The following is an 18,981-nucleotide window of genomic DNA, read 5'->3' on the forward strand; positions in this document are numbered from 1 at the left end:
TGGATAAATGGATGGATGGATGGATGGATGGATGGATGGATGGATGGACTACTGGCTGGCTGGCTGGCTAGCTGGATGGATGGGTGAATGAATAGACTGATGGGTGAGTGGGTAGTGGATGGGATGTAGGGATGAGTACACCAATGGGTGAGTGGATAGTGGATGGGATGGGGGATGAGTAGACCGTTGGGTGAGTGGATAGTGGATGGGATGGGGGATGAGTAGACCGTTGGGTGGGTGGGTAGTGGATGGGATGGGGGATGAGTAGACCGTTGGGTGAGTGGGTAGTGGATGGGATGGGGGATGAGTACACCAATGGGTGAGTGGATAGTGGATGGGATGGGGGGATGAGTAGACCGTTGGGTGAGTGGATGTGGATGGGATGGGGGATGAGTAGACCGTTGGGTGAGTGGATGTGGATGGGATGGGGGATGAGTAGACCGTTGGGTGGGTGGGTAGTGGATGAGGATGGGGGATGAGTAGACCGTTGGGTGAGTGGATGTGGATGGGATGGGGGATGAGTAGACCGTTGGGTGAGTGGGTAGTGGATGAGGAATGATGCAGAGCAGCAGGAGCATGGCCTCTGGCCTCATCCTGGGCTCGCATTCTCTTCCAGCACTTTCATCTCATTCCACTTTTTTTGTACCATTTTCTGAGGTATAGCTGACAGAAACCTTATGTGTATAGTGGGCTAATACCCATGTATAAATTTGTAGCCATCATTAAGATCACATCCAGAAGAATTCCACTTCCCAGGAGGCCACTTTCTCCTTCCCCACTGTGCATGGCAACACCACGGACCATGAACACCAGCCCGCCAAGCTCCCAGTGTGAATCAGTAGTGACCAGCCACACACTCAGCCTCTTAGCCCAGAAGTCATCCTGGGCCTCTTGCCCCATCCACAGTGAGCGAGGCCCCAAGCCCTGTCCACTCTGCCTCACTTCTGTCCTCTGTCCCTCTGCTCCCGCTCCACAGTCTCAGCCTGGACTGCTGTAGCAGCCCCCAGGTGCTCTGCCTCCCCGGTCAGCTCTCTTCCCCACACCACCGTCTCCCGGGGAGGCGCCTGGCAGACGCTGACCTCTGGGGAAGGAGCAGGCAGTCATTGTGGGTCCAGCGGACCCTGCGGTCCTGGAGGCTGAGTGCCGGCCCATTCCTGTCGACGGATCGCGTGCTCCCCAAGGACTGTGAGGCTCTCCCTGGGACCCGGAGGACACCTGTGGTGGGGGCGGCAGTGTCTGGGAGGAAGTGGCCCCATGGTTCCAGAAGCATCCCCCATATAAAGAGGATATGACCCAATGGAGAAGAGAAATGGGAGAATGAAGCCCAAACAAAGGGCAGTGGCCCCTGGGAGAGGCTGCTGGACAGACGGCTCTTGGCCTCCCTTCCACCTCGGCCGGGCAGAGCAGAAACGCAGGCTCTCGGGCCAGCTGAGAGTAGAGACTGTGCCCGGTGACATTTTCCGGTGCTTTCTTCGTTGTTTTGAAAAGTTTTCAGCGAGGGATGCTCATAGCCCCTTGTTTGGCTCATTTCTGCTCTTTTGTCACCGGTGGTCCGAGCCGCGCCCGGAAAGTCTTCCTTGAGCCACTACAGTAAAAGCGGTTGGGTGCCCCGCTCTGGGCCGTGTCCCCATGGACTGTGGCTGCCTGAACACACACCTAGACGGGGAAGCCCAGGGGCAGGGACCGGGTCCCACTCACCACTGTGTGGCTGGTTCAGGGCCTGGCACGTAGCGGGTGCTCAGTAAAACTTCGATGGGTGGCTGAAGGAATTAGCAGGGCCTGAGAAGGAAGGTGGGAGCCGCTCCAGATCAGTCTTCCTGGTCTCGACCCCTGGTCCCTTCCTCTCACCCTGTCCTCATTTTGTGGAGAAGGAAGAGGGGGAAGATGTGTTTGACTTCTTCCCCGCAAGCACCGTCCTCTCTCCATTAGTCTTTACCTAAGATCCACCCTCCTCGGGGAAACCTGAGCTATTCAGCTGGGACAGACTCATTAGCAGCTTAGATGAGTGGAAGGAAGGAGAAGGAGGGGTCACATCACTAAGACGGCTCTGGGCTAAAGGCCAGGGAGCCAGCCAGCCCTGCCGGTAATAATCTGCTTCATTTCATGAGCACCTACTGTGTGCCAAGGACCACACTAGGTGCTTTACTTGCATTATCTCACTTAATCCAACACCTTATAAAGGTGGCATTATTCTTATTATTATCATCAACCTCCCCATTATACAGATGAGTCACTGAGGCACAGAGCGGTTAAAACACCTGCCAGGAAAGACCAAGTCAGATCTGTCTGGTCCCCACTCTGCCTGTTGGGCCCTGGGCTGCAGCATCAGGAGGGGCCGCAGTTTCTCAGTGGCTCTGCTCGCTCCAGAAGCTTCCACGTGCACACAAGGACTATCTGGAAGGCGACAGCAGCGGGACTTGCTGCGGATCCACAGGGGGCTAACAGTGGGGTCTCAGGAGGAAAGGGGCCTTCCTGGCACGGTCAGAGTCCAGTGGCAGGTAATCCAGAGCTGGGCAGGGGCGAGGCTGGTAGGAGGTAGCCCACCTTGCACCCGCAGGACTGAATCTCTAGTGTTTGTTAAGGAAATGCGGGTTTCCATAAAAAGCATTTTATTTGGTTATATGAAGGTAACCAGAGAAGAAATAACCCAAACTGTTCAAAGTGGCCGCTTCTGGGGAGTGGGCTTGGGGCCCGGCAGAGCACGATCCAGCACGAAGCACGACTGTTCTCATTGTGAGTCTTCAGGGGGTGTTAGTAGTTCAACCAAAATCGTATTGTAGAAAAGAGGCCAAGTCGGGTTCAGTGTTCTTCCTCCACTTAGGGTGCGTGTATCTCTTTCACTACTACTCTGCCTCGTTTTGTTCTAGGAGGAGAAAACGTTGGGCATCCTGGTGCAGCACAAAGTCCGGAGTGGCGTCTCGGGCAACGTGGGCATGGAGGTGGACGGGCTGCCCTTCCACGGCACCCATGCTCAGATGATCCAGAAGCTGTTGGACGTCACCATGGTGCACATGTAACATACATGTCACGCGTGTGTGGAGTATGCTCCAGATGGCCCCCTCTGGATCTGGGGAGGAGTTCCTGAAGGCCCGGCTTCTTTCCATGCAGCCTTACACACGAACACCAGCCCCGGGGGGGCGGGGCTGGGACACTGCAGGCCCACTTCCTGGGAGGAGGTGGTGCGGGTGGACCAAGGAACCTGGGGTTTCCAGTTTTTGCTTGTATTTGTAAGGTGCCAGAGGCACCGATTTCAAGCCCTCGTCTTCTTCAGGCGACCTACGTGGTCCGCTCTGACAGTCTCCGGACCAGTCACCTCCGGGGACGCCAAAGGAGCGGGCGTCCCCAGGGTCACGAACAACCCCCCAGCTAATTTTGAAATAGTAAAATGTACAAATGGGATGTGTATATTCATGAAACTCTGGGGCTTTACTAAAGGTTTACTCACCACCACAACCAACAAAAATATTTATACCTTTGAAATGCTCTCTCTTTGCAAACGGCATTTTGTTTACTCAGGCAAAAGATCCCTCAACTTTACATGTATCACCATCGTCTCCCCGCTGTCCCTCACCTCCTTTCGCCCCCAGACCCCTCACCCTGGAGCCTGACACTTCTTCCAGCTCCTCACCTGCTCGCCCCAGCCTGGAGCCGAGCCGGACGCCGAGCCTCCCTGCCCAGGGGCGACCGTACTCCTGGAGCCTGGGTCAGGACTGTGGAGGACTTAGGTCGCTCCCAGAGGCCGCCTGGACAACTCGAGCCAGCTCCTATCTCCTTCGCAACCCCCACTGCACATTTCCCAGCAGAGTCAGAAACAGGCACTGCCCTCGGGCCGGTGCACTCCTGTGTCGGACCAGTCCGGTCGCATCTTGTGCGGCTCATCCAGACGGGCACTGCCTCCCAGCTAGGGCCCCAGATGCTTGCTGAGCCTGCTGAGTTTTATTTTCCTGAGCGTGTCTAGTTTGATCCTCTCAGGGCATTGATTGTAAAGTATGGAGCACACGCTATAGAAACGATTTCTGGTTATACACTCGGCAGTGAGCCTAAGTGGATAGGAAGTGATCTGGGGTTAACTCCATGTTCCATTCACAGGCCAGACACAGCTGTGTGTGTGTTTGGGGGGGTCCAGACCCCCCTTTGTCATTCTGGCCAGGAGTCCCCATCTGCAGTCTGTGCTCCGGCTGCTCTGGCATCAGGGCTGGGCACCCATTGCAACGAGCTCACAGTCCTGCCATCAGCTCCCTGGGCCCACCTCGGCTGTCAGCTTCATGGCCAGGTCTCCCCCAATCAACTTTGTCCCTGATTTGAGACTGCAGAGCTCCGGGTGATGGGGGCTCTGATGAGATTGTACCCTGGTGGTTTTGAAACCTTGATGGCTAGAAGAGAGAAGCCATCACTCCAAAGCTGCTGGTGCTCGGCTGACTCATCCTCTGGGGAAGACACCAGCGTGCCTTCGGTTTTGCAATAGTGGTGGCAGGATTCTGTGCCGACATGGGGGAGTTTGACGCATGGCCGTGTAATAGGTTGTCTGTACTGTGGGCAGAAGTTTATGGGGAGATGATTAAGTTGTTAGGGGAAAAGGCTGAGACCTGAGTAGAGCCCAGAGAAGCCAGAGAGTTGGGGTCCGAGCTCTGGAGTGAGGCATTTAAAGGGGCCAAGGTGTAAGGGAAGGCCAGGAGAAGATGCCTTAGCAGGGTCCAGCCTAGGGACCACTGGAGCTCGGGTTCTAGAATCCAGTTTTAATGCTGTTCCACAATATGATTCCTGTTTCGGCCTTTAGTAAAGTTTTGTTCCGGTTTGTCCTAGTCTTGGTTGTGCTTTGGGGAAGGGGCTGTGTCCCCATGAGGGGTGGCGTGGCTGCAACCTGAAGAAGCTGGTTTTTAAGGGGAGCAGAGTGACCTTGTCCTTGTATGGTGGGGTTAGAGCTGAGTCCCAGGATAGACTCGGGGCATGTGAGCACCCCAGGGCATTTCCAGGAACACTGGGTGGGAAGGTGCTGGTACACTGGATGCTCTGGGGGTCTTCAAGGGCAGGTGCACCAAGGTGCGCGTGCCCCGCAACCCTGCAGGTGGGCCTCGAAGGCAAGCAAACCAGTGCAGGGGGCCAGAGCTCCTTCGCTCCCTGGCTCTCCTCTGGCCACATGCACGTCACTCGGCTGGGGCAGGTATTTCTGAGGCCGTTCCCTGCCTCTGATTGTACAGGTCCTACCGACCACCACCCACCTTGGTCCAGCCCATGCAGTCCACTACTGTCCACCCATGCCACGTGGGTTCCGCGGGCTCCACCGTGAGGTCAAACTCTCAGGTTCAAAACCACTGCCCTGGGCAGGATGGAGAAGATGTGGCTTAACAGCAGTTCAGTCTACGTCAGGGAGGTGATGTGCCAGCCAGAAAAGCCCGTGCATCAACAGAAGCACAGTGAGGCGAATAAATGGGCCCTTCTCCTTGGTGCAGGTCAGATAGACTTAGTTCCACTTTAGATCCAAGCATCACATCTGAAGAAGTGGATTTTGTTCAGATGAGGTATAGGAAGGTGAGCGCTTAAAACTTGTTAAATGCAGGTGGCTTGAAGAGCTGTCTGTCAGACTTACCAGATGCTCACCAATGCGGCTTCCTCTTCATGCATACATAGGAAAACTACATCTCCCAGGCTCCTTTGCGATCTGGTTGGGGCCATGTGACTGGGACCTGGCCAATGGAATGTGAGTAGTAGACACATCAACCACTTCCAGACTTGGCCCCCTGTGAGGTTCTATTTGTGCAGCTTCTCCTACCTGTGTGGATAAAAGGGAAGACCCCAAGACCATGGAACCTCTTGATAGAACGTCCTGAATCACTGCCATCACTTGGGAAAAGACTTGTCAGAAAGCAGCCGCTCATGACTTTGCAGGAACAGGAGACAAACTTGTCTTAAGGCCCTCTGGTGGGGCAGGTGTGCACCGCTCTACAGTCCAGCCTTATCTAATACAAGCTTGGGAGGCTCAGCCCAGTGCCTGCATGGTCCGTGGCTCCAGAGGCCAGCAGTAAGGCCAGTAGGAAAAGTGGTTCCACTTTGTCTCATCAGGAGTTTAGATTTTCTTCTCAACCTTGTACTGACTTGCCTTGGGTAGTAGCAAATTCATGTCATCGGTGGTATTGGCTGAAAAGTTGGAACATCATTTTGGGGGACATACATGGAATAACTCACTGGTCCATTCCAGCCCTGGTATCTAATGTCTAATTTCTCAGGGTCCTTCTGACAGTTGTTGAATGAAAGCAAATCAACTTGACATCCCACCATTCCCCAGAGCACCGGGCCCCATTGGGAGCCTGGGTGACTGTCATCAAAGATGGTTGTTTTCCAGATGAGCTCCTGGAGCCTGCAGGGTCACTGGGTACAAGAAACAGTTTTTTCTGAAAAGCATTGAACCAAAAGGGCCAGACCCCAGGTTTCCCTTGGCTGTACCAGGCAGAGGAAAGCAGCAGATGGGGACGTACTCTGTGCTGAAGATCCCCCCACTCCGATCTGGCCAAGCACAGACCTCCGTGTAAACAGGAAGAGAGCCTCATCTTGCTACGCAAGGCTGGCCAGTAAGAAAGGAGTCTGGTGGCTTCTGCCACCTTCAGTCCAGACCAGATGGACCTTTTCCTCAGGAGAGAAAGGAGTCTTCAGCTCCAGTAATGCCCTCTGTCTGTCTGGAAGACAGATCGGCTCCTCCAAAACACTCAGGACTCCGGGAATCTGACCTAGACAGGGATTAAGTGCCTAAAGCCAAGTTTACATTTTAATAGGATGCAGTTAATCCCTAGTAATAAACATGGAGCCTGCCACTATTGAGAAGAGGCTCTGGCCTGGCCCACAGATGTGCCCTCCCCAAACCGAACCAAGCAGTGAGGACAGCCCCCGGGGTGACTGCATCAGGCCTCTCTGCCTTTAATCTTTCCAAATGTGGGGTGGACGGTCTGGTCAGCCCCTTCTCTGGGGGGAGCCGCTCTCGGCGGGTCGTAGAAGGGGCCATGTGTCCAAGGACAGGAGCGATACTCTCCAAACCACAGGGTGGGGCGCTGTCTGCAAAGGGGAGGTGTCCAGGTTCAGTCCCAGCTGGATTTGCAGCAAGTGCCGAAGAGCCGAAGACACTTGACTCCTGAGAGGAGGGAGAGCAGGCCTACTTCACTTGAGGCCTCTGCCCTTCTTAGACACTGCTGGGTGACCAAGGGCAAACCCCCTCCCTGTTCTGTTCACGTTTGCTCTGACAAGCTCAATCCCTGGACCTTCCCGACTCCACTGGGTTTTTCAAGGACCCTCTAGAGCCCCCTGGTGTTACACGATGCCCCTCTTCCCCATAAGGACTCCGGCACACTCCAGCTGGGGCTGGTTACTTTGTTTTATTTGCAGACTCAAGTTTGCTACATGAATCCATTGCACAGTCCAACACACACATACTTGGCACAGGAGAGAGGACAGAACGCACATACAACTCTGGATAGTAAATGGAACTGTCCCCAGCTCACCTCAGTCCATCCCAGGGGGACACCGGTATTTAAGGTCCAAACCTGGAGAAATGTGGAATGAGGAGGCAGGGAGGACTCAGCCAGTGCCGTTGCCCCAGTAAGACCCTGGGCCCGGGCGGGTGGGCTCTTTTTGGTTGTGTGGCTGTTTCAAACACCTTCAGACCTGGTCGCTTCCTCCTCTAGTAAGGGTAAGAGAACCAAGCAGGTTATGGGACACTCTCCATAAAGAGCTGGGGCAGGTGCTGCCCAGTCAAAGCCAAGTGTATCCCTGGGACCCCGCCTTCCCAGGGCAAGCCAGCCTGAGCTCTCTGCCTCTGGGCACCCCTGACGGGGAGGAGGGCAGAGAGACTGAAGGTGTCCTCCCTGGCCCTGCCTTGAGCCGATTTCAGAATTGTACTAATTCCAGTGTCTCTCCTTCCCTGGTCCCTCCCTAGATCTGAGCCCACCTAGCCCTTTGTGAGGATATCAAATCCCAGGGAAGTGAGAGCTGGCCGCAGCCCGCTGACCAGGGCATCTAAAGGGCATTTCTGTTAAGGTGGGCAGGCCCCTGCAGCAGTAATAAGCCCTCCGGTCCTCGGCGTGTTCACCAAGGCCGGGGCTCAACATGATTGGCACAGAGTTGCAGGAGAGCTGAGCCTTCCAGGACAGGACAAAAGAGGGTGGTCAGCCCCCTGGGCTCCATATGACGCACAGGCTCACCAGCACCCTCCCGGTGGGCGAGGAGGGAGATCTGGCCGAGGAGCAATGAGCCCAGGGCTGCCTCCTCTTCGTCCCAGGGGCTGAGAGAGGCCAGAGACTGTACTTCTGTGCTATTTGTTTTGTTGCATCCGAGAGCGGGGGGAGAGTCATGCTCCTCTGCGACCGCTAGACATTCCGCCGTGGGGGCAGCAGGGGGTGGAGGCAGGGGCCGGGGTGGGGACGAGGGCACTGCCATGGTCACATGACCTAGCCTCAGCGTCTCGGCACACAGCTGTCATGGAGCCCCTGGCATTTTAAACATGGACACACACATACACATGCGCACACACCCAGGCTTCCGGGCCCGTGCCCCTGGGCAGGTGGAAACAGAACACTGATTAGGAAGAAGCCGTGTGGGGAACTCACACTGGCTTGAGGCCGCGGTCCTGACACTGTGTAAAGGAGCCCGGACATGGCCCGGGGAGCCCCGGGGAGCCCTGAGATTTGTTTTCCATCAGCCCCAGAGCCCGGGGGACCTGCTCGGCTCTCCCTCTGAAGCTGTGTGCTGGGGTCGCTCCCCTGCCTGTCACTCCTGCCGTCCCCCACGCACACTGCGGGGGCCCCGGTGCTTCTCCACGCTCCTCCCGTCCAACCTGCCCACTCCTCTTCCTTCCCATCCCTCCGTGGGGGGGGCTCATGCTTAACGACAACAAAACCGCTTTGTGTCGCCTCAGATTCGGGGCACGTTTCATCTGTGACAGTAACGGCACTGGAAGGCCTTGGCAAGTGCACACCGGGCCCCTCATCTCCCAACGCCCCTCCCCATGTCCTCACACCCTCACTCCCCCACCAGCTTCTCTTTGAAAACCCCCGGAGGTGACGGTCACATCCTCCTCCCGCCAGCAGCTCCACCTGCAACAGGACACCCGTGAGCTGACGGCCTGTTCTCGGGCTCAGCCAGCTTCAGCACGTTCCCCGGAACCAGAGAGGTCTTGCCACAGCCTAGGCCTGGGGCTCAGTGACCCCGGCCCACTGTCCCCTCCAGCGGAAAGGGGCACCTGTGCTTGGCACAGCGGTAAGCAGCCGGCAGCGAGCTCAGCCCTCCCTTCGCCCCGACATGGGTGACTCTGGCTAGGCCAGCCCAGCTGTGGGGGACCCTCCCCCTCCAGGTGAGTTAGGGGTCTGCGAGGTCGAGTGGAGCTTCCTTAACAACTCGGGCTCCTCGCTTTTCACCCCAGAGGCCTCTGGCGTCCCCAGTGGGTAGGCCTCCCTGGGCCCGCCGGTCCTGGAGCAGGTGAGGAGGGCCCGGCAGGCGGCGCGGAGGCGGGCCATGTCCCGGTGCGTGGTCTCGCTGACGAAGCAGTACAGCACGGGGTCGGCCACGCAGTTGAAGCTGGTGAGCAGCAGGGAGAAGTGGTAGGTGTTGATGATGCCCTTGGCGAACCGGCAGCTGGACTCCCAGATGCTGCGCACGAGCAGCAGCGCGTGGTAGGGCAGGAAGCAGACCAGGAAGATGACCACGGTGCTGAGCACCAGCCGCTGGATCTGGTCCTTGCGGCTCTGCTGGGTGCCGTGGCTGCGGTGCACGGCCCGCAGGATGCCCCGGTAGGCCGCCAGCAGCAGGCAGAGGGGGAAGAGGAAGCCGACCAGGAAGCGGTAGTAGTTGATGCCACGTTGCCATGGCTCCAGGGGGTAGTGGTCGAAGCAGACGCGGTGCCGGTGATCGTCCTCCACCACCTCCCTGTGCAGGAGGAAGTAGACGCTGGCCAGCAGCTCCTTGGCCCAGATGGCCACGCTGATGCCCACGGCCGCCTTCAGGGTGCGGAACTGGTGGAAGCGGAAGGGGTGGGCCACGGCCAGGTAGCGGTCGATGGAAATGCAGCAGAGGAAGCCCACGCTGATGTAGATGTTCTCGTAGAGGAGGATGCCGCACACCTGGCAGGACAGGTCGCTGTAGGACCAGTTGTCGTGCTGCAGCACGTACTGCAGCCAGAAGGGCAGCGAGCAGATGTAGACGAGGTCGGCCACCGTGAGGTTGCACAGGTACACGCCCAGCTCGTTGCGGGCTCGGATCTGCAGGTAGCCGAAGTAGAGAGACAGGCAGTTGGCCGGGAGCCCCACCACCAGCACGGTGACGTAGACCGCGGGGGCCAGCATCTGGTGGATGCTGTGGTCCACGGAACAGTTCAGGGAGGAGTTGTCTGCAGCGACGGTCCCCATCGTTGGGCCTGCAGGGGCCTCTCCTCTCAGGGGCTCAGGGAATGGGCCCGTCTCTCCGCTGCCATGTTGTTCATAGGCTGCAGTTCACGCTGCATCAGAGGCTGGACCTCGGTGGTGGGTGAGCTTCTGAAAGTCAAAGGCGGGAAAGGCTTAGAAGAACAGCACCTAACGTTTATATAGCGCCTCCTGTGGGTCAGGCGCTGTCCTGTGTGCCTCACTTAATTTCGAGGACGACCCAGCCAACCAACTCCATCCCAACTAGAACCTCCGGAGGTGGTTTCTGTCTCCCCATACTCCTTCCCTGGCTTCCTGTCCCTTACTTATGGTCCTGGTCCTGTGAGCACAACCCGCCCTGAGCCAGCTCTCCAAGGACGGCAGGAGGTACAGATCAATTCCAACGGACATACAACAGTGAGGCCCTCGCTGCTGTCTTCTAAGCAATCAGTGCCATTGGCATTTTCCCTGCTTGCTCACGGGAATGGACCAGGTCAGCCACAGCCCCTCCTGGGGGGCTCTCCAGGCAGCAGGAAAGAGGCCCAACCTTGTCCACATCCCACAGTGCTCTGGTGAAAACAAAGGCCAGGCTTCCCTGGGCACTGCCTGAATTCCTGGGTGTCTGTCAGCCGGCGCGAACCCTCCTGTCTTCCACGGAGCTTGGGGACCCAGCACGGGGGACGGCGCAGGACCAGGCACCAGCAGACATGAGCGCCAGGTCACGGTCAGCTGCTTACAGGCTGTACAAGTCATTTACCCCTTCTGAGCCTCAGTTTCCTCATCTGCAAAGTGGGGACAGAAACACCTGTCCTCGGGGGCGGTATCAGGGCCACACAGAGGACAGGTGTCGAAGTGCATGGCGTTGCTTTCCTTGTTGCAAAGAGGTGGAGGGAAAGATGCTAGCCGCACTCACATGCCTGAAAGGTTCATATTGTTGAGAACTTCACAAAGAAAATGCTATATGTGCAAATACACCTGAACAAGATAGGATGAAGATTTTTTAAGCCTACTTTATAAATTAATACATCAAAATCAATCTCTTCTGGTTCAGATGGGAAATCTGGCTGTGTCTCCATCAGGACCTTTCTCAACCTTTTATTTTTTCCATAATCATACTCCCAAGGAGCCTTCCCCTCCCCCCACTCCATGAATTTTAATACCTCAGGTATAGGGTGACAAATCATTTGATCTCTAAGATTTTTTCACCTCACCCAAGCACCATCGTTCCCCCCTTGAGACTGCAGGGTCTACGTGGTCGCAAAGCCGAACGCGCGGGGTCTGAGCTGGGCGGTTTGGCGGCACTGGCGGGTCAACCCTGCCCTGTGCTCTCTCTCCACCGGGGTCAAGCTGGGACTCTCCAACCAGAAGAGACACCCCTCAGAGTTCAGGGCCCGCATCTCGTCACCTGCTGACCAGCCCCCCCCCCCCCCACACACACACACAACCTCCTTCCTACAGGCTCCATCTGGCTCCTGCTGGCCCTGGGCCCCCCTGAGCCAGGGCTCAGGCTGGAAGTGGGTGCTGTGTGCTGAGAAGGGGCTCGGAGACCAGTCTAGCAGACCCCTGCCTGAGGTTCATGGAGGATAAACTTGAGGAGTTCCCCTGAAATCAAATGCTCAATCTTATAAATATATAAGTATGTGCATTTTTCCTGGGAAAGGGGCCTGCAACTTTCATAAGAGTGTCTAACATGGGCAAGAGATGGGTCTGGTCCGACGTTACCGCCCTCTCAGCTGGACTCCCTGTGGCTCTCCCACAGCCAAGCTCCCCCCCCCCCCCCGCCCACTCATGCCCCCGACTGTTATCTACCCAACACCGAAATGCAGACCAGATCCTCCTCTTCCGTGCTTAGAGCCCACTGACAGTTTCGTATCACACCTCTAGCAGAACCCAAACTTCTTATGGAAACTCTGACCGAGCTCCCTGCACCTTGCCCATCACCACCCATTCTCGCCACACTGGCCAGCTCCCTGTGCCTCGGTCGCCCAGCCTCGCTCTTGGGCTCTGCACCCGCTGCTGCCTCCCCTGGAGAGCTACCCCCTTGCCCCACCCCTACCTCACCGCAGGGCTGGCTCCTCGGCTGTGTGATCTCAGCCTGAACGTCACCTTCTCCTCCTGCTTAGAGCAGCCCCTCCCAGTCCCATCACACCATCCTCTTTGCTCCACGGAGCGCCCATCAGGATCTGAGATTTTCTCATTCATTGACTTGTCTGCATGCTGACGATCTGTCTCCTCCATGAGATTGTCAGTTCCAAGAGGGCAGAGCCTTGTGCAGCTCCAGTGGGGCCTGGCACCTCATAGGCACCCGTGAATTCTGGAAGGAATGACGAAGGCTACCTCCCCATTTTACAGGTGAGGAAACTGAGGTCGCAAAGGGAAGTGACTGGCCCAAAGCCAGCCAGAGGAAGGAAGTGTTGGTGTTAGAATCCAGGCCTCCTTGCTCCATGTCCCACCTCCCTGCCACCTCCAGTCCCCACCTGAGACTCACCACCAACCTCTCAGTCCCCGGAAGTCAGGGACCCCCGTCAGGCTCACGTCCTGGCCTCTCTAGGACACAGGCCTGAGATTTCAGTGATGATGGGGGAGCAGGTGCTCCTGGTTGTCTTTTTTTTTTTTTTTTTTACCTTCACCCAAGACATTTTTTTCCATCTTTTGTTCAGATAGAGTGTGAGGGAGAGAGAGGAACAGAGAGAGAAACATCGACGTGAAAGGGACACATCGAGTGGCTGCCACCCGCACGACCAACCAGGGCCGGGGACAAACTGCAACCAAAGTACGTGCCCTTAGCGGGAACCAAACCCGGGTCTCTCTGGACCACAGGCCGACACTCTAACCACTGAGCAAAACGGGCCAGGGCTTGACCATTTTTCTTTAAATCCTCACCAAAGGATATTTTTTTCAATTTATCTTCAGATAGGGAGGGGGGGGGAACATTGATGTGAGAGAGACACATCAACTGGTTGCCTCCTGCACGACCCTGACCAGGGCCATGGACGAACTGCAAGCGAGGTACGTACCCTTGACCGGAATCAAACCCGAGACTCATTGGCCTGTGGACCAATGCTCCAACTGCTGAGCCAAACCGGCTGGGCCCGTGCTGACCATTTCGAGTGTCCTGTTCTCTGGCATGAAGGACATCCACACTGTGCGCCACCGTCACCACCATTCAGCCCCAGAACTCTTCCTCCTCCCCAACTGGAAACTCCGACCCCGTGAAACCTAGCCCCCAGCCCCTCCCCCACCCCTGGCACCCACCAGTCCACTTTCTGTGTCTAGGAATCTGACTATTATTTGTCTTTTTCCTGACAGGCCTATTTAACTCGCCCGCACTGTGCGGGGCAGGCTCCCCGCTCTGGGGGCTGGCAGTGCCCGGGTTGCGCTGCAGTGCGGGTTTCCAGTCCTGGCCAGTGAGCACGGGCCGCAGCTCCCTGTGGGCCCCTGTGAACAAGCTGCTATGAACTTGGGTGCACAGATATCGACTGGAGTCCTGCGTTCAGCTTTTTGGCACATGTACCCAGAGATGGGACCCGGGGTCACATGGCAATTCTATTCTCAGCGTTTTGAGGAACCGTCATTCTGTTTCCACAGTGGCCGCGCCAGGTCACACCCCCACCACCGGTGCAGCCCAGGGCTTTATGTTTTGGGCTTTTTGTGGTTTGGTTTTATTTCCATGCTCTGGAGGGCAGAGGAAGGGGAGGAGGGGCAGCTGAGACCGGCGACCCCGAGGCTCTGCCCACGGCCTGGTGAGTCAGAGCCGGGCCCTATTTGCCCTCCTCTCGCCAGCTCTCCTGCCCAGGAATCCCCAGCCCGCCCCTGTGGGGCCCCACGGGTCGCCTGGCCGACATCTGAGAAGTCAACGGCAGCACAGGCCCCCAAACCGCCCCCAGGGGCGCCCACCCAGGACCTCACACACCAAGTTAACGTCCATTCATAAACATGGGCCCGCACAAGCCAATGAAACAGGGCACATGAAGCCACAGTGAAAACACGTCCAGTCAGGACTTAGGAATTCCCTGAGGGTCACCGGCCGGAGCCCGCGTTGACCAGTGTGAGCGATGCGCCCGCGGGCTGGGCTGGGACAGCCCTTCCTCTGTCCTCGGCCAACCACAAGTGGGGTCCGACGACCAAGTCGCAGGCAGTCAGGCCTACAGGCCCAAGAAGAAACACTTACTATGTTTAAAGTAGCTCCTACGTTCCCTTTGGAGCACAAAGAGGGTCCTGACATCCCAGACAGTGGTTCTTGAACCTGGGTGCCTCTGCGTCACCTGGAGGATTTGTTACAACTGATCTCTGAGCCGCACCTCCAGAGGCTGTGACTCCGTGCATCTGAGACGAGGCCCGTGAGCCACACTCAGGGCCAGAGACTCAAAGGTTTGCTCCTGATCAAGTGTCCTACATGAGTCCCAGGCTGGGGACCAGAGCTGGCTATAAGGGGAACTTAAGGCCTGGCAGAACCTTGTGGTCAGAACCAGGACGCAGCCTTTGGGAGATCAACAGCCCAATTCAGGCTTTCAAAATACAGGGACTGGATCTGTATTTGCAAAAGCTCTTACAGTTTACAGAGCATCTCACACCAGCCCACTTGCCTGGTCTTCATGACAGCTTGTTATCCCCCCATTTTAGGGGCAAGGAAACTGAGGCCCAAAGAGACAGAGTGGCTCACCCAACAGTCCAGCACCTCTGGGTTTCATGCAGCGAGTATTTGTGGAGCATCTACCATGTCCATGGTGCCAGACTAGATGCGGGGGACTGAGGGAGCGGGAAGGAATGGCCGCCCCCTCGGCGACCTCGGGGCTGGTGAGCCAGGAGCGCCACCTGCACTGGGCCCGCCTGCAGGGCGGCAGACGGTGGGCGCGCCCTGCACGGCCCTCCCACTCAGTACTGTCCGTTTGTTCTCCTCACTGCACGCGCGCTGTCTGTGGGAGGGCGGCTCCTCCGTGGTTCGACGTCCTCTCCACTGTCTGGATGCCCAGACCGCACACCCTCCCCGGGGAAGGCTGACTTAACCAGCTTCCTGCCGCCACACAGGGGACTCAGGGAGGCCCGCCCTGTTCCTGTCATTTCCTCCACGCGTCTCCTGCCCGCCCACTCATGCTGGATGGCCGGCTCTCAGCTCCTTCCCTCACTTCATCCCCAGCATCCAGTTCGACCACTTTCCGCCCTGAGTAGTTCCCATGTCCGCCTCCTCCTCTTCAGCTCCCTCCCTAGTGCCCGGACTGGCTTGGTCAAGACTTTCCTCCCCAGAGCAAAGATCCCATCTCCACCTCACCGCCCTCAAAGCCATCCTCCACAACACAAATCTAACCTAATCACGCCTGCTCCGGACCCTTTGACGGCTGTCCAATCATCCGCCTGTCCATCTGTCTGTCCATCCGCCCATCCATCCACCCACCTGCTCCCCCATTCACTCATTCATCCCCAGAACAAACACGTATTGAGTCTATTATATGGAAGGTACTGCACTGGACGACTCCTACTCTTACTCAAGTTGCTTTCAGTCTCACGGGAGAGGGGGGAAGACAAGCAAGCCAGCTCCTAAGGAGAGACCAGGACCCTAAGGAACTCCATTCGAGGGGTCTTGACCCGGCCAGAAGAGCCTTCCTGGGCAGTGAGCTCTGCTAAGACCAGGAGAACGGGGAGAGGCTGCCTGAGCAGAGGGGGTTTCTGTCTATAGAAACAATGTGTGCAACAGATCACATCCAGGACCCAGAGAACGGGCTCCTTCCGGGAAATGCAAGGTGCTTGGTGTGACAGGATCTAGGTACGAGGAGGGCATGGCCAGAGAGGGGACAAGAAGCTGTAGGAACTGGTAACTAATTAGAAAGGAGAGGACAGTCAGCGATGAATCTGAGATGTTCTTCAGTGCTTAGTGCTTATATGCTCTCAAAATTATTTGTTAGATGGATAATGGGTGGGTGGATGGGGGAATGGATGGGAGGATGAATGGATGAAGGTTAGATGGATAGACAGATAAATGGGTGGGTGGGTCGGTAGATGAGTGAATGGGTGGGTGGATGGCCAGATGGACGACAGGCACATGGATAGATGGATGTGTGAGTGAGTAGACAGATGGATGAATGGGTTGGTAGAGAGCAGGTGGCTGGGATGGGGAGGGGGTTGAGGCTGGGACAGTGGGGGTTTGATGAACAGAAACAGACAAGTGACAAAGAGGACTCGCTGTGGCCTCGTTTCCAGTGGCCTGGCACTTGCTCAGGCTGCCCCAGCTGCTCCGAGGTCCTGCCTTCTCACCCAGGCCTCGCCACAGCCAGTCTCCCCCCACCAGTCCCTAAGGACAGGCAGAATGATCCTCGTTTAGTTTCTACCCCAGGTGGAAACTATACCTTGCCAGGAGCATCCCTTCTCTACCTGGTCTCCATAGGAATCTCATTCCTCAAAAATCGAAAGACAGTGTGGATGCAAAAGTGTTCTGTCAGTGAAAAGACACATTTCCTGGGACGGAAGCGCCAAGCCCTAGCTGCCGAGAACCCTGCACCTGCCAGGACACCCCTCTCCACACCATTCCCATCGGCACCCATTGTACAGGCGATAAAACAAAACCGAGGCTCGGAGAGAGATGAACCAACCTGCTCAGGATTCCAGTTACAACGTGGTGGGCTAAGTTTTCAACTCAGACTGGCCCACCACGCTCCCTTTCTGCTTGTCATGATGGTCACCGAGCAGCCACCCTCCAACCCCAGGCTTCGCCAGGCTCCAGTCTCTACAGGTGCCACCACGAAGGCCACCAGGCTTGGTCCCGGGCCAGCCCCCTGCACCTGGAGGACGTCCTGCCAGGTCACCCATTCCCTCAGCACCAACTGATGCAAACCTGTGTGCCCAGTCATGGTTCCCCCAGCGGAGGGGGTGGGGCAAAGAACCAAAACAAGGGGCTGCGGCATCTACTTCAGACGTTTATCATCCAGCTAAGAAACCGACACCACACACAGGCAGTCCTTTACACAGATGCTCATCAGCACAGAGGTGTCTCCAAGGACTTTAACGACCAAGAGAACTTAAGCCCCGAAAGGAAGGAAGGGCCTCTTTGATGCAAAGGAAGAACCTCTTGCACGGTCAGGCCAGGAGGAGGGGCCTCATGCTGCATGAACAGTGATCTCACCCACCACTATCCCTTCCACGGGTGCACACGGGCACACAGACACTCACTCACAGCGCCCAGTGGCCCTGCTCATGGAAGCCGAGCCCCAGAGCAGGGCCAAGCGTCTCTTCCTTTATCTGGTCAAATCTCCACACTCTGCACAAGGTCGTTTCATTTCCTAAAAGTGTTTGCCTCAGAAGCTGTTGATATTTCCCTCGGGTGGGAGTAGAAACCAGGTCGCATTTTTCCTTAGTCCCCACTGCTCCCCCACTGCCTCACTGCAGCAACAAGACAGACTCTCGTTTCCAAGGGCCTCGTAACTGTTTCCATTTCACTCCCTTCTGGGCTCACAGAGTGGCTGTGGTTCAGGTGCGGCTGGCCCTGCCAACCCATTTCACAGGACCTGAAGCCCGGAGGGCCTTGCCCGAGTTCACACAGCAAGTCAGGTGGGTCTGAACCCAGAATCCGGGCATCCAGGCACCGACTAGCTGCCTTTGAAAATATGTTTCTACTGATTTTTTTAGAGAGAGAGGAAGGAAGAGAGAGAGAGAGAGAGAGAGAGAGAGAGAGAGAGAGAGAGAGAGAGAAAGAGAAAGAAACATCAGTAGGCTGCCTCCTTCACGCCCCCCCACTGGTGGGGATCAAGTCTGAAACCCAGGCACGTGCCCTGCCCGGGAACTGAACCGGGACCTCTCAGTCCATGGGCCAATGCTCAATCCACTGAGCCACACCAGCCAGGCCCACCTAGCTGCCTTTAAACTCTTTTGACCACAGACCACAGCAAGAGGTGCACTTGACAGTGTAACCCAGCACACACATTCTACACACAGAGGCACGCACAGAGAAACAAACTTACCAAAGCAGTACTTACCCTATCACTTACAATGCACTCTGATCATGTCGGTTCTGTTTTTCTAAATGCAGGTCATGAGCCACTGAATGATTTCCTGACCCTCTAATGGGTCACCATCCTGTCTGGAAACAGCTGGACTGGCCCCCACCTGCTCAGCCTCCAGACCCCAGGAAGGCGATGGTCTCTGGGCCAGACGAGGAGCAGGCAGAGCCGGGCAGCGCAGGGAGGCCCCAGGGGGATCTCCGGTCCTCTGACTCTGCTCCACAGCACAGCTCTGCCCTCAAACCTCAAACAGCTCGGCTTTTTTCAGCGGCTCCGCAGAGGCCTGGAGAGGAGCTGAACAGCACCTCACGGAGCCTGGTGGACCCCCCACGCTGCATCAGCACCCACGCTCCCCCTCTGGGGATTTCCCACAGACCGTGCCTCCCAGCTAGTCTAGAAAACCCCAGCTGGAGGCTGCCCGCTCCCGCTGAGGCAGAATCATGTGAACTGTCAGTCCGAGTGGCAGGCTGGCGGCTGCCCAGGGACACTCGCCAGCCACAGGACGAGGGCGGTGGGACTGCTCCCGCCACCACCCGCCATCTGCCTTCCATACACCCCCGAGGCAGGGAGCAACCTTCCCGGCAATAGTGAAGCCTGAATTAGGGACAGGGGAC

The 18,981-nt window shown here is 57.0% G+C and overlaps 2 protein-coding genes across 3 annotated transcripts in view; one reads left to right on the forward strand and one right to left on the reverse strand.

Annotated features, from left to right (window-relative positions):
- The window catches only part of DGLUCY (D-glutamate cyclase), a 65,290-nt gene extending 61,842 nt beyond the window's left edge, over nucleotides 1-3,448 (forward strand). The window contains exon 13 of the mRNA XM_036271162.1: nucleotides 2,868-3,448. Coding sequence (XP_036127055.1) covers nucleotides 2,868-3,017 — 150 coding nt within the window. The 3' untranslated portion in view covers nucleotides 3,018-3,448. The remainder of the gene's footprint in view (nucleotides 1-2,867) is intronic.
- Nucleotides 3,449-9,254: 5,806 nt separating this feature from the next.
- On the reverse strand, nucleotides 9,255-18,533 carry GPR68 (G protein-coupled receptor 68). 2 transcript variants are annotated; one of them, XM_036274954.1, is made up of 3 exons: nucleotides 18,344-18,533; nucleotides 15,927-15,933; nucleotides 9,255-10,508 (listed from the first exon to the last, which is right to left on the reverse strand). In XM_036274954.1, the coding sequence occupies exon 3, from the start codon at nucleotides 10,383-10,385 to the stop codon at nucleotides 9,297-9,299; it is 1,089 nt and encodes a 362-aa protein (XP_036130847.1). In that variant the 5' UTR covers nucleotides 10,386-10,508; nucleotides 15,927-15,933; nucleotides 18,344-18,533; the 3' UTR covers nucleotides 9,255-9,296. The 2 variants fall into 2 exon arrangements, with proteins under 2 accessions (XP_036130847.1, XP_036130839.1); XM_036274946.1 differs by lacking the exons at nucleotides 15,927-15,933; nucleotides 18,344-18,533 and adding an exon at nucleotides 17,322-17,361 and having other exon boundaries at nucleotides 9,255-10,511.
- Nucleotides 18,534-18,981: the final 448 nt, after the last annotated feature.

This window comes from Molossus molossus, unplaced genomic scaffold, assembly GCF_014108415.1.
Source record: "Molossus molossus isolate mMolMol1 unplaced genomic scaffold, mMolMol1.p scaffold_m16_p_1, whole genome shotgun sequence".
Lineage (NCBI taxonomy): Eukaryota > Metazoa > Chordata > Mammalia > Chiroptera > Molossidae > Molossus > Molossus molossus.